General features: G+C 46.8%; 1 protein-coding gene across 6 annotated transcripts in view; it reads right to left on the reverse strand.

Moving 5' to 3' along the window:
- Window positions 1-15,058, reverse strand: part of PRKG1 (protein kinase cGMP-dependent 1) — a 393,869-nt gene that overhangs the window by 96,586 nt on the left and 282,225 nt on the right. For all 6 annotated transcript variants that reach the window (XM_032695058.1, XM_032695062.1, XM_032695057.1 and 3 more), the window contains 2 exons: window positions 5,655-5,732; window positions 1,185-1,279 (listed from right to left, as the gene is read on the reverse strand). In XM_032695058.1, the coding sequence (XP_032550949.1) occupies window positions 1,185-1,279; window positions 5,655-5,732 (173 nt within the window). The remainder of the gene's footprint in view (window positions 1-1,184; window positions 1,280-5,654; window positions 5,733-15,058) is intronic.

The following is a 15,058-nucleotide window of genomic DNA, read 5'->3' on the forward strand; positions in this document are numbered from 1 at the left end:
TTTTCATCTTTGACCAGCTTTTCAAAATTTTACCAGTAAACCTTAGAAACATGGAATGGTTTGGGTTGGGAGGGACCTCAAAGCTCATCCAATTGCACCCCCTGCCACGGGCAGGGACACCTCCCACTGTCCCAGGACCAACCTGGCCTTGGACACTTCCAGGCCATGGTAGGATTATGCTTTCCTTGCATGCTGAGAATGTGCTCTCAATTATGAAGTTCCCATTTAGCCTCAGAAGATCAAAGGTATTCAATATATTGAATATTCAAATATATGCAGACAACTGTTGTAAATGAACCAATCTCAATCTGAGCCAGTCAGTTAAAATACTGGATTTAAAATGCTGAGAAATTCCCATTTTAGGGATGCTGTGTGCCACTGGAGTTATGCAGGGATGGAACAAAAATAAGGATATTTGTTTAAAAACCACATTACTTTGTAATTAAGGTCTAGAATCACAAGGGTGAGGCGAGTTTTGTGCTGGATGCATCTCTGGCTGCCAGCAAGTGACTGGAAATTCGGGCTTCAAATATTTCCACCACCTTCTTTTTGGGAGAAGGCTGATACAGGAGGGACTGGACACAACAATTACCACACAACAGCTACCACAGCATCCCCCAAAAAAAGCCCAACAGCTCTTTCACAGAGTTCCCAGGAAGGGCAGAGTGTCCCAAATTCCTGCTTTGCTCTTCCTATTCCTTCCCATGGAAATCAAGGCTATTTTTGTAACCATCACCTGTCCAATGCGGATTTCCAGCTTCTCTTCTTTGGGATTATCCCCAGAGGAAAAGGTTTCTATAAAACAGGCCACTCCCATCCAACCCCCACCTCCACCAAAGCCATAAAAATACAGCCAGAGAACTTCAATCCCACCACCCCCACCCTGCCTTCAACCCCACCAGGACAACCACAGCCATGCTCTTCCATGTGGGAATAACACTCCAGAGATGCAAAAAGCCAAACATTTGGATCCTCCAATGCACGGTGGGGGAAGACAGTGCAAAGATAAATGACTTTTTGGTGTCCAGCAGCAAGGCAAGATCTCTGGATTTGATGTCCCCCCCGAGGACCTTCTTCCCATCACAAAAGAATAAAACCACTCCCAATCTGGGAGCCCTCTGAGGGCTGCAGAAATCCTTGAGGAATGATGCCAATGGAACAACTGCATCACCAGGAGCACTCACCCTTGAAGGGCTTTCTCTCCAAACCAATCTCCCTTCCCCAGGGTGCGGAGGAAGACGGGATCTTCACTGGGGGAGTCTTCCCGAGTGACGTTCACCTGCGGAAAAGCCAAAAGGATTTAGGAAAACTGGGGTTAACAAAGGGTTGCTCAGAGAGGAATTTGCCAGCTCCCAGATCTCTGGGCTGAGTCTCCTCTGGGAATCATTCCCCAGAGTCCTGCACTCTTCCCGTGGCATCACCGACCAACCATCCAGGGAAATGAACAGTTATTTCCCACCAAGGCACCTCCTGCTCTTGGAAAAACCCACCACTTTGGGGGTTTGAATGTTTGTCACTCTGAACATGGAGTTAGCTGCACAAGAACAGGCAGCAGCAGAAAGAGGCTCCAAGACTTTGGGGTGGCTCAGTCAGGCACACGGCCCAGGCTCCCGTTAGCTTTGCTCCCCAGCATTCCTTGAGCTCCTGAGCTCTCACCTCAGGGAAAGGTGTCATAAAAATCAGAACCAAAATGAAACACTTTGGAGGCTGCAGGATGAAAGGTGCCCCTGCTGCTCCTTTGGGCTCCCAAATTCAGGGAAGGGATGACTCCAGCTGGAGCAAAAATCAAGGCTTTTCATTGAAGTTTAAAGGAACTGACCATCTTATTTTTAATTCTTTTTTATTTAGCAGTGAAAGAGAAGAGCAGATATTGCTGATGGAAAGCAAACTGTCTCCCTGCTGTAAACTCACAGCCAGTGCACGGTGGGAGTCACCTCTCCCAGCTCTAAATCGAGTTGTGCAGCCTCTGTCTGTGGTCAGTGGACAGGGGCAGGCATTCCCAAAGCCCATCTTGTCCCAAATTTCACTGGGATGAGCCCCCCTCTGCAGGTACCTCACCTACAGGGGAAGATCTCTCATCTGCTCCTCCTTTGCAGACGTTTTAATCAGAGCTTTTCCACATGGAAGTTCCCAAAGGCAAAATGTGGGATGTCAGACACGTCCTTTTGGATTTGGAGACATCCCAGTGTAATTTCACCATGAAATTCCCAATTGTGCCCTGCACCTTCTCCCACCTCCTTAAAGGGTGGCTAAACCAAAGCAGTGGGTTTGAGTCATTAATGCCCCATCCAAGAGCAGATGAAGGCAGGGAATGTGGGATGACTGAGTCAGGAACACCCCTGGACACACAAAGGGAACTTTAAGGCAGATTTCAGCTCTTCCTCCATGACTTCCACGGATCCCAAGCAATGAGTGTGGAGGGATTTCTGTGTGGCTCGAAGCTCTGAGCCCCTTGAACAGCCACTGCTCCAGTGAAGGACCCACCTGACCCAGCACTAAACTGGTGCCACACCATGGCTTGTAATGGGAAAATGGTGGGAAATGGCACAGCATGGCACACTCTGCCTCTGGATAAAGGCAAGGCACTGCACAAGCAGAAGGGATTGAGCCATTTCCATCCAATTATAGTTCAACAGATTCCTGCACTCAGAGACTTCTGAACCCACTTCTGACTTCTACTCACTTGGACTCCAGGAAACCCACTCAAATAAATGAACTAAAGTAGTTCAGGAATGGGGTCAAGTGGGGTGGATGGAGCTGACGGAGAAAAGAGGAGAGATCCTCGCTCCTAAAAGAACCATCAAGGGAGGATGGGCTGCAAGAAAACAGAGCAGAAATCTTTCTGAGTGTTTCTGAGGAGTGCTGGGCTCAAAAACACAAAATATCTCCTTGCTCACTTCAGCCTGGAGAAGAGAAGGGTCTGGGGAGACCTTAGGGCAGAATTCCAGTACCTAAAGGTACAAGAGAGCTGGAGAGGGACTTGGGACAAGGGATGGGGGGACAGGACAAGGGGGAATGGCTTCCCACTGCTAGAGGGCAGGGTTAGATGGGATATTGGGAAGGAATTCTTGGCTGGGAGGGTGGGGGAGGCCCTGGTACAGGTTGCCCAGAGAAGCTGTGGCTGCCCCTGGATCCCTGGAAGTGTCCAAGGCCAGGTTGGAGCAACGTGGGCTAGTGGAAGGTGTCCCTGCCCATGGAAGGGGTGGAACTGGATGAGCTTTAAGGTCCCTTCCAATCCAAAGCATTCCATGATTCCATGACAGTCACTCCAGACACTCTGACATGAAAGGCAAGGCAGAGCTTTCCCAAGGAGCTTTCCCAGCTCCTGCTCAGGCTCTGGTGCTGGTCACAGACAGTGCCCGTGGATTCCCAGGTTCAGGAGTTGTTCCCAGTATTGTTCCTGGATTATTAAACTGCCTGGGTCAGGTTTTAAGAAGGGACATGGGACATGATGTACCTTGGCTTCAGCAAGTGCCAGGCAGCACCCACTGATCCCATAATTCTCCATTCCATCGTCAGTTATTCCATGTTTCATTTCTGAGTTTCATCCCTCTATCCTTGGCTGCATCCTTAGCATGGGTTAGTGACTGGATCTAACTTATGCCCTAATACAGGCATTAAAATTAAACCCTCTCCAACTCCACCCATCTTCCCTCAGCCACTGGGTCCCTTTGTAAATGACCGACCTTGGAAGAGAAAACTGGGCAGAATTTAAGTATCCCTGTGGGAATTTCTGTCAGGCCATCAGGCTCCAGCTGAGGGTCTGGGAACTTCCCAGTGAGTCCACGTGCCTTGTTTTATTTTAGCTCCCTTCTTCTGGGCAGCAGCTCTCCCAGCAAGCTGAAGGGGCAGAGGCCAGGGATGAAGCCAAGGAGCACTTCCAGCAGGAGCCCCGGGCTCTGGAGCGATGGCCATGGGCAGGGATGGGCTCCTCCTCCATCCTGAGGGTGAGGGGTGAGGGCTGCAGGAGGGGCAGGTCGACAACTGCACGTTCAGCTGCTGTCAGCAACAGGGATTTGGCTTTTACAACCCAGAGACTCCCTTTGGAGACTGAGGACATGTTGGAACGAGTCCAGAAAATGCCACAGGGATGCTCAGAGGGCTGGAGCACCTCTGCCATGAGGAAAGGCTGAGACAGTCAAAGCTCCTCAGCCTGGAGAAGAGAAAGATCCAGGGAGACCTGAGAGCCCCTTCCAGTCCCTAAAGGGGCTCCAGTAGAGCTGGAGAGGGACTGGGGACAAGGGATGGAGGGACAGGACACAGGGAATGGCTTCCCACTGCCAGAGTTGGATGGGATACTGGGAAGGAATTGTTCCCTATGAGGGTGGGGAGGCCCTGGCACAGGTTGCCCAGAGAAGCTGTGGCTGCCCCTGGATCCCTGGAAGTGTCCAAGGCCAGGTTGGATGGGGTTTGGAGCAACCTGGGCTGGTGGGAAGTGTCCCTGTCCATGGCAGGGTTGGGACTGGGTGATATTTAAGGTCCCTTCCAACCCCAACCATGCTGGGATTCCATGACTGCCAGGAAGGGATGGGATCCACCTGACCAAGTGGGGCAAAAGCCTGGTTTCCAACAGACTGGCCAACATGGCTTCAAACCCTCCACATGGGAAGGAGATGCACCATTAAAACAGGACAAAAAAAAGGATATTCTGGGAGAAGAGGAAATATTATTTCTGAGTGGAGGGAAGCAAAAGGCCTTCAGTTTGGATTTCAGGCCATGATCATCTTCCTTTCAGAAACTTATCCATGACATTCTTATTCATCTGGAAAGACCTTTTTTTTTCTCCTTCTGATGAAGAACTGGCTCCCAGAAACAGAGAGTGGAAGATGATGGGAAAAAACTTGGGAGACAACTCCACACCCCACACTCTTCCTCCCACGGATGCCACGGGGTTTGCCCTCCCCTCAAGGACACGTGGTTGGTGCCAACATCAGCTCCAGGGAGCAGGAGGCTGGGCCTGGCCTAATTCCAAGCACATTTATCCACTTGTGTTTCCTTGCCATGTATCATCTCATCTGCAGTGGGAAATCACTGTGTATTCCCAAGAACATCTCCATCCTGCTCCGTGGAAAGAAGCCCAGTGTTCCTCAAGTGGAACAGTATCGGGCCAGCTAAAAAAATAATAGAAATTTGCTGAAGGTAAGAAAAAAACCCCCTTGTATAAAATCCCATCAGGATTTTAGGGGAAAAGAGGTCATAAAGCCCATTTTCCCTGTGAGCAGCGGAACGGAAACTTAGTTAGACCTTCTTCCTTCCCCAAGGAGAGAGCTCAGACGTCCCTGGCTTCCCATTATTCAATTTGGGGAAGCTGAGAAGGGGTAGCCATGGGAATGAAGTCTGGAAGTCAGCCTTGTAAGAGGGATTCTTAGTTGAGTATTGCAGGGTATAGTGGCAATAAAAAACGGAGGTTTTTTGCTCATTTACTGAGAGACTCAACTACTGGTTTTGACCCCAAAGTGTTCCCTGGGAGCAAAGCAGCAGCAGATTGATTTTTCTCCCCTTCAGGCCGCTCTTCTCTGCTGGTACAGTGCCAGAAGTTTAATTAAATGTCAAGTGTTGCCACATTTGTGCCCGGGGGAGGGGAGGGAGGGAGAGGCTGGGGCTGAGTTTTGGGAGCAGGGCAGCACCAGCAGCCCTGCAGGGTGTGAGCTCACCTTCCCTTTGCTGATGATGAAGAAGGTGTCCCCTCGAGCTCCTTGTCTGATGATGTACTCTCCACTTTCATAGTGTGTCTGTAAAGGGAGAAAAAAAAACAGATGAAGATGAGCAAACCCAAGCAGAGCCTGTTTTCCAGGGGATCCTTTGGCAGTTCTGTGGGATAAAATCACCCCGGACCAATTTTCTCCCAGCCTGACTCTGGCTGGGACTTAAAGATTGTCCTGTGTCAAGGGATGTAATGATTAAATTGCAACAGTTTCTGGCTTGCCCATTTTTTCCTCAGGCTGTGCCAGTGCCAGCTTTTGCCCAGATGAATTATCCTCACAGCCTAAATCCATTTTTAGCACGTCAACAGGACAGAGGAATTTTCATAAGGGAATACAGGACATGAGCTAAACTGCAATAATATGTCTGTTGTAACAATAATTCTTTTTCTTCTCTTTTTTTTCTTGTGGTTTTGCTGGTTTCCCAGCTTTGCTAGCAAAGGCTTTATTCAACAAACAATTTTCTTTCTCTTCTCCTGTTATTACAGTAGTTTAATCTGCCTTTTTTTTTTTTCTGCCTTATTGTGTGGAGTATTCCCTGCTAAATCCATGTCACAGCTTATCAACACTTTCATCTCGATAGGATACCTCCATCCCTTGGATCATCCCAGCAGAGGCAATTTGCATTTATACATCACCAAAAAACCCCAAAGTCAACATTTCCTAATATTTTTTTCCCAATATTTTTAAAATAAAGACTCTCCATTCATATCCAGCTCCCCCAACAAACCCTCTGGCTCAGGTGCTGTTTGAAGCCGTAGCAAAGACCATCAGGGCTTCTAATCCCAAAGAATGCAAAAACAGGGATGATTTGAGAGGAATTCATTCAAATCTTCGATTTTGGATAAGCTTGAGGTGTTTTCTTTCAAGGGTATTGTGTTTATTTACTGTGTTTATTTATTTATCTTTACACCCAACCTTTTGGGTGCCACTTCCAGACTGACAGGAGAATCCCACAGGAAAATAAACAGGCAGAGGCTCATGGAAAAGCAACGGGAGGAAACAACTCTTTGGTTTGGGAGCATTGGGCACAGGGGGATATTAATGAAAAGGAAAAAAGTTAAATGTAAAATATATTAAAAAATTAAAATATTAAAATAGAAAAATATGTTACAAATAGGAAAATATATTAAAATATGAAAATATATTAAAAATATAAAAATATATTAAAAATAAAAAATATTTAAAATCTTTTAAAAAATCTAAAAAATATCTGAGTGAACTATAATACAGAATTAATTAGGTGAGTTCCTTAAAATACACCTAGTTAGGCAGCAACCTAAACAAAAAAATATGGGTAAATAAAAGCAGCAGGTTAGTAATTAATAATCCTCAGACTCTCCAGAAGATCAATAATTAAAAAACAAACAAACAAAAAAAACAAACAAAAAACCAAACAAACCCAATCAAAAACCCCCAAAACCAAACAAAAAAAACCCCAAAAAACCCAACCCCCCAAAAAACCCCAAACAACAACAACAAAACAAAAACAAAACCCAAAAAACCAAAACCAAAACAAAAAAAACCAACAACAATAATAATAATAATAATATAATAATAATAATAAAACCAAAACAAAACAAAAAGTTCTCTACCAGAACCACAAATCCTGAGTATTACCATGACACTTCAAATAAGGAGACAGGAGAATGTGGGTCAGGAATTCTAATTTGTGGGTTGCCCTGACCCTGAACAGACTCCACTGGATCTAAAAAATGCTGTATTTTTTCCTCTTTTCGTGTGCCAGAGTGAAAAGAGGAAAAAAAATCCCGGAGGAGCCCCTGGATACGAATTTCAGAGAGTTTTCTTGTTACACGGGGTGTTTCTGGAGAGCAGATTTGAGGATGGACATTTCTGAGCATCCAGGATGAGACTCCTCGAAGGGGCCTGATTTTAGGAGGTGTTGGGATCAGATCCTCTCAAGTGGAATTTTGTAGGCACCCAAAGATCTGATGCAAATATTATTATGTATATTCCCATGAGTCCTCCCAAACTTTACACGAGGAATGGAAGAAGAACAAATTTGAGCTTTGAAGCATCTAAACCTGCCTCTTAATTCGGCATCTTGTGTCTACTCTCTTCTTTTTCCCCTGAGCTCTAATCACATTCAAATCCTTCCTCCAACATCCAAACCACATTCCTCTGCTCCTTCCCTGGGAGCCCAATCCCACAGAGCTTTCATTCCACTTGACCTCCCCCTCATTCCCTCCATCCACATCTTCATCTTTATGTATTTCGAGCCATTTCTTCCACAGCCAATTCCTGGTTTTCCTCTGACACTGCTCTTCCTCTTCAGTCCTCCTTGGCTGACACAAACCAACTCATCCATGTGCTTTGCCCTTCTGACCAAATTATTCCTGCCTGTTCAGCCTGAGAGCCCCGTGCCAGGCAGGGGAGGTGCCCAAAGGTTTGTTTATGGCACATGTCAATAAAAATAATGAGAAGCCTCTCCTGCTTTCAGGCAGCAAAGCCTCCTCAGGTGCATCTGGTTACCGTTGTAAAAAGTGCTCTGAAGAAACATTTGGGCAAAAGTTCATAGAATCCCAGGATCACTGATGTTGGAAAAGCCCTCCAAGGTCACCGAGTCCCCCCTGTGCCCGATGCCCCCCTTGTCCCCCAGCCCAGAGCACTGAGTGCCACGGCCAGGCCTTCCTGGGACACCTCCAGGGATGGGCACTCCAAACCTCCCTGGGCAGCCCCTGCCAAGGCCTCACCACCCTTTCCACCAACAAATTCCTCCTCCTGGCCAACCTGAGCCTCCCCTGGCACAGCTGGAGGCCGTTCCTCTCCTCCTGTCCCTGTTCCCTGGGAGCAGAGCCCGACACCCCTCAGCTCTTCTCAAAATATACTGGTCAAAGAATTCCCAGAAAGCCTTTAAAATAGGTAATAAGATTCCCCATCCCACCTTGTAGTAGCAAAGGAATTAAAAAAAGTCAGGTAGCTACTTTAACACACCAAAGTTGGGCTTAGAACTTGAATCTTTTTGTCTTTAGACTTTTTACAGAATAACTAAAGCTGGAAAAGACTTCCAAGGTCATCAAATCCACCCTGGCCCGATGCCCACCTTGTCCCCCAGCCCAGAGCACTGAGTGCCACGGCCAGGCCTTCCTGGGACACCTCCAGAGACCACAGCACTGAGTTTCCCCCTGGAGGAAAGGACTCTGGATGAAACACTGCATTTCCCCCCAAAGTCCAGGGAGGAAAAGCTGATTTATTTGCTCATATTTCACTCAAGCCAAAGCATCCCCGTGGTTTTCTGGGCACGCTTCTTCAGAAACAGCTCCTTCAGGCCACGACAAAATTAAAGCAAAACACAGAAATTAATTCCTGGCTGAAGAGCTGAGCAAACTGTATTAACCTAATCTTCCATTTCCTCTTCCCAGTGGAAAACAGCAGAAACCCAGGGTAAAAATGGAACTCAAACGGAAGAAAACCCAATGGAGGCTGCAGAATACCGGTCCCAGTTCGGCAGCAAAGTCTGGGCAAGGCAGAGTTCAAGGGAACAGCCACGATAAATCCAAAAGGAATAACTGCTGGAACGCTCAGCGAGCCACAAATGTAATATTTTATAAGCTTTGGCAAATAAAGGCTCAGCATCGATGGAAATTATAAATGCCACAAAATTTAGATATTTGTCATGCTAACTGGGTTGTTGTTTCATAAAGTAACTTTTATAGATGTTCAGGCCCTTCAGGTGCTTCTCTCTGAGGTGAGAGCTGCTTTATCACCCAAGAACAATCCCTGCCACCCCATTTTCCTATGGAATAAAACACTTCCCCAGTCTACACCAGTAAGGGGTTGCATCTTCAGCAATGGGGGCTGTGGGGATGCAGAAAGCAAGCCAAGCTTGCAACCCGAATGCAGAGGATAAATCAGAGGTTTAAGTGCTCCAAGAAGAGGTTTCTTCCCAAGAAAATAAGCAATTAAATAAAAATAAATGATAAAAGTGTCTTGGTTCTTCTGCTTTTTTTGGGGGGGGAGGGACACGTCTGAAATTAAACATTGAAGGTTTTCTTAGGGCTTTAGTTCTTTCATTAATATTTATGGATTGGGTTTCATTATCTGACATGCAACATCAGGAAGGCTGGAGAGAATGGGTTTAAACAGTGTTTTTGTTGGATTAGGGGGGCAATATGTGGCTTATGGATAGAATGGAAGAACAGGATGTAAAATAATTTCTGGGCTGGACCTGGAAAACCAGCGTGAAAACTACCAGGGAATCCATCTACAACGTACATGGGGCACACTGAAATCTGGGAATCCACCAGTCCAAGCTCCATATTAACTGTTACCATCACTGCAAATCATCATTTCCCCTTAGATATAAACCAAGTCCTTTACCAAACCCAAACCAAACCCTAAACCAGGCCAGTTTCTGTGCCAGAGACAGATTTTAATCCCATGTCTAAACAGGTTAAAACCAACCTGACCGTAGAGAGAAGCTGGAATCCTTCCCAAACCAGCATTTCCAACCTAAATGAACACCAGGGAAGCTCTTCCTCCCTTTTAAGTTCCTCCTGTGTGGTCCATCATGGAGGTCCCTGTTTGTCCACTAAGAGCAGCTTCTATAAAAATATGTGTTGCCAGTTTTACTTAAAAACATGAAAAACTCCCAGGCAGGGGGAAAAAATTCTTCCTCAGCGGGTTTGATGGGGTAAGACAGGGGTGAGTCTCCATGACCTGCTCAAGGTATCCCACAGAAGCAGCAACAGGGGTGCAGAGCACCTCATGGTCCAGATCATGCCCTAAAAAAGGCCAATACCGCTTTATGGAATCCCCCATCCCAGCCAGAATGCCACAGTGCCACCTCAGCCTCCAGCGGAAAAAACACCCCATGGAATAAAGTTCTCTTAAGGAGTGATGGTCTCCAGGCTGGAGACCAACCCAAGAGTCAAACTCCACAAAACCTCATTTTTCCACCAACTGGGTGCCTCTGGCTGCTGTGTTCATCCCAGAATACTCGGAAAATGGGAAATGGTGCGTTTGGAATGCTATAACCCAAAGGTCACCTGAGGGGAGCAGAGACACAAAGGTGGCTTTGAAATCGAGGAGTTTGACTCCCTGGAGCCAGTTTTACACCACATTAACCAGTGGGCTTGATGCCAGTGCTCCCTGTCTAACCCACCCCAGCCAGGGTGCACTGAAATAAAAATGAAAATAATCTCAATATGTTATTTTGCTGGTGCTCTAAAAAACGTCCACAGAACCCCCAGTAAAACTCCAAACAGCAGCAGCTTTCAAAAGACTTATTTTTCCCGTTCTTGCTGCCTTAACCATCCCTTCAAGGCTGCAGTGCTAAGAAAATAAAACATAAAAATATGTTTATTTGCTGAAAAATGCTGCAAACCCAAGCAGGTTATTACTGGTCTTCTGTACTGAATTCCTTGGGAATCATGTGGATTTTCTTCCCTGCTTTTACCATGTGTTTCACTCTCAGGGATTATCCAAAAATGCTGCTCCTTCAAACAGCCAAAGCATGATGCTATTGTGCTCTTCTCCTTAATTATCCCTAATTTTTGACACTCAGAGACTATTTACAGGGTCTGGAGTGCCAGGACAAGGGGGAATGGCTTCCCACTGACAGAGGGCAGGGTTAGATGGGATAGTGGGAAGGAATTGTTCCCTGGGAGGGTGGGGAGGCCCTGGTACAGGTTGCCCAGAGAAGCTGTGGCTGCCCCTGGATGCCTGGAAGTGTCCAAGGCCAGGTTGGAGCAACGTGGGCTAGTGGAAGGTGTCTCTGCCCATGGCAGGGGGTGGAATGAGATGGGCTTTAGGGTCCAAACTGTGTAACACTTATAGGAGACTCTCTCCCTGTTAAATCCTTCTGGGAAATATTTTACCTGGTTCACTGTGGCTTCTTAACAGACTGTGAGGGCACTGAGGAAACAGCTCAGCTCCTGAGCATGATCTGGACTGTCTGGATGTCCTCTCCAGTTCTGGTCCTTCTGAGTTTCCAGTTCCTGCAGAACCATCCCCTGACCAGCCCCCTCAGTGCCCCCAAAGGGAACATTCCCATGGGGACATTCCCATCCTGCTTATGGAGTGACACAAATCAGACAGTCCCAGAACAGGGCTGGAAGGGACCCTTAAAGATCATCAAGTGTAACTCCCTGCTCAGAGAATGACCACCCAAAACTAAACTCCATGACCTAAAACTAAAAAGTTATACAATGAGGAGCATCTGCCTCCCCCCACACGGTGAGTTTATCACTCCTTGACCGAGGCTGCACTGTGTTATATCAAGATATAACCCCTGTTTCTGAGCACTTGGGGCAGGTGAAAGGAGTACAAAAGGATGTGTGAGGGCAGGCCCAGAGGTGCCTTCAGCAATATTTCACTGAAGCAAAAGCAAGTGCAGCACACACCTGATCCAGGGGGTGCAAACTGGGACAGATTAACCCCCAGTGCCACAGCAGTGCCCTGCTGCTCCCGAAGCACAAAGGTGGGACAAATGTTCCTAGGTGGAATTTCTTTGGTTAAATGATTGCTTTAGTTTCCTGGTTGTTTCTGTTGGGGGTTGGCAGAGCTGTTCCATGGGTCTGAATGTGCCTGGGCTGTGCTGAGAGGATGATGGGTGTCCTCCTGCTCTTCCTTTTCCTCAAAAACTACTCCCACTTCAGTATCCCAAAGGCATTATAAAGATCCACAGAATGAGCTGGGACCACTCCAGTCCCAGGAGCTGCTCCCATGACAAGGCAAGAAAGGTGATGGAAATAATGTTATAAAAGTAGAAGTTGTGAAAGAGAGAAAACCCACATACTCTGTTTGGAGTGAAAGACCATCTCCAAACCGTGATTTTTCCAACCTCTGACAACTCCAGAACTGCTGGTCCTGAAGAACAGGCTGAATTTTCACCAGGAATTCAAGACTTTTGCACTGACCTGTCAATAAGACAGTAGAGAGGGGGTGGAATCTCCTCCCTGGGGCTATTCCAGAGCTGTCTGGACACACTCCTGTGCCCTGTGCTCTGGGCTGGCCCTGCTGGAGCAGGGAGGTGGCACCAGATCCCCACTGTGGTCCCTACTCCAGCCTGACCCATCCTGGGGTTCTGTAAGGATCTAAAAAAGCAGGATTCAGTTTTCTGCCTTTTTGCTAAAGAAATGTCCTGCTTTCATTCCCTCTAAAAGCCAACACGAGGCATTGGAAGCCACCTTTGGACTCTCACTCCATCCCCACTGTTGCTGTAACAGCCTGACAACCGTTTTTGGAGGGCAACCAGGCCTCCCAACCCTCCAGCAGCTGCCAGGCCACCCCCCTCAGCTGTTCTTTCTCTGCAGGGCTGAGACAAACATCTGTTTCTCTGGCTCTGCCTCCAAACTCGAGCCGTAAAACGCTGTCACCAGCTGGCACGGGGGCCACCACCCCCTGACCCTGAGCCTGCCACTGTCCCTGCTGTCCCCCCAGGGCAGGGACAGCTCCCTGAGCGGGGGCACAGAGGGCAGAGGTCCAGGAGGTGCCCAGCTGGTGCCTGCAGGATGTTTCCTTTTGTAAAGGAAGTTGCAGGAAGAGAGCAGAGGCTCCAACACGCTAATTTTTGGAGGAGCTGCCACTGAGAAGATTTTTTATCCCCACACGCAACAAAAATGGATGGGAAAGCGTAAGAGGAGACAAATTAGATGGCAGGGGGTGAGAGGGATGACTTTTCTTGGAGAAAGAGCACATGGAAAGATGCTCAGAGGATGAGGAAGGGCACAAAGAAGGATGAGGGGATGAAGGGGAACCTCATCCCTGTCACCACACGTTTCTTTGGCATGACAAGAGGCCACCAGAAGAGATGTCAGTGGGGCAGAGCTTCATTTCCTTCAGTGCAAAGGAGCAGGAAAAGAGAAATAAAAGCGGACCAACGGGCAGGATGAGAAGAAACAAGACTTTCAGGAGGCTGAGAAATGGAGGATGCTGGAAAAACTGGGAAGTTCAAAGAGATACAGTGGGGCTGAAGAGGGTAAAAGGTGAAGGGAGAACTTCAGGAGGGGCAATTGAAGGGTCAGGAAAGCAGAGAGATGATAGAGGGGGTGAGAGCAGCACGTTGGGGCAGAGTGAGGGGAAACAGGAGAGGAGCTTTAGCAGCAGGACTTTCTAGAGAGATGAGGCAGGAATTGATACGGAAAAAAATAGAATTTACTGCCATGAGAGATAATGAAAGACTAATTAGACAGGTGAAAGGTGATAGTGGTATTTGGTCACAGATAAAGTCAGGAATTGGGCTGGAAAACCCACAAAGCTTGGCTTCTAATTAAAATAGTAACAGATGCACAGCTAATCAACGTGGAGAATTGTAATTAGGAAAAGGATACCCAGGCAACGGGGTGGAAATCATTCATCTGACTAAAAATTAGCAAACAGTAAAATAAAGCAAAATAAAATACTTTTTTTAAAAAATTTAGAGCAAGTTGCACGGGGTTGATGCTGACTCTCTGAGGGGAATAAATAAAATCATAAATAAAATCATAAATAAAATCAAGTTGCCAATTGAAAACGGGAGAAAAAAGTTGGCCAGTCACACACATTTTGAGCACGAGCTTCTGCAGGATTGAAATCTCTCCCTGAACCAGCCCATTCCTGTGACATTCCCAGCCCACCTGGACCATGAACACCTCGGAAAATGGAGGAAATACAACCAGGAACAGCCTCACACCGTGGCACTGCAGCAGTTCCCCAGTTCTTGGAATGGCAAAAATGAAACTGGAAGGAAACAAATCAGCACATTTGATTTGTTCCATGTATTTTTCTTAATTTCCTCCAAATTTTGTGTGCTTATTCAGAGAAGTTATTTGCATTGCTACAAGGATCCAAACTCATTTTATAATCTATCATGTGTAACAGACACCCCCCCATATTAATTGAATATATTAATTGAATATATTAATTGAATATGTTCAGCCACTCTTCAAGCGACCTGTGATTAAATATATTTTCTTTTGGGGTCTCAATCAAAGAGGACACTCCACATTTCCACATGCAAATGCACTTCAAATTATCACTAAAAACCACCTTTATGGGAAGCCAAACCATGACCAACAGTTGACTTGGCCAATCTCTGCAGAGTTTTACTGAAACAGGTAATTTTTCAGGTTCAAACACCAGAATTCACCAGTTGCTCCCAGTTTGGCAACATCTTGAGGGGCCTTGCAGGTGACAACCACTTCTGGTTTTTGCAGCATCACATGGAATAAACATTCCCAGAGCTCATACTCTCCTTTATATCCCCCTGGATTTGGGCTGTTGCCACAAAATATTCTCCTTTTCCCTCGATTTCTCTCCTTAACTGCACAAAAGGTGAGAAAAAAGCAGAGTTTTATCAACTCAGCCTCGACTCCCAGTGTGCCAACAAAGGCCCTGGATGACAAGGAATGGTG

The sequence above is a fragment of the Chiroxiphia lanceolata genome, chromosome 8 (assembly GCF_009829145.1).
Source record: "Chiroxiphia lanceolata isolate bChiLan1 chromosome 8, bChiLan1.pri, whole genome shotgun sequence".
Classification (NCBI taxonomy): Eukaryota; Metazoa; Chordata; class Aves; order Passeriformes; family Pipridae; genus Chiroxiphia; species Chiroxiphia lanceolata.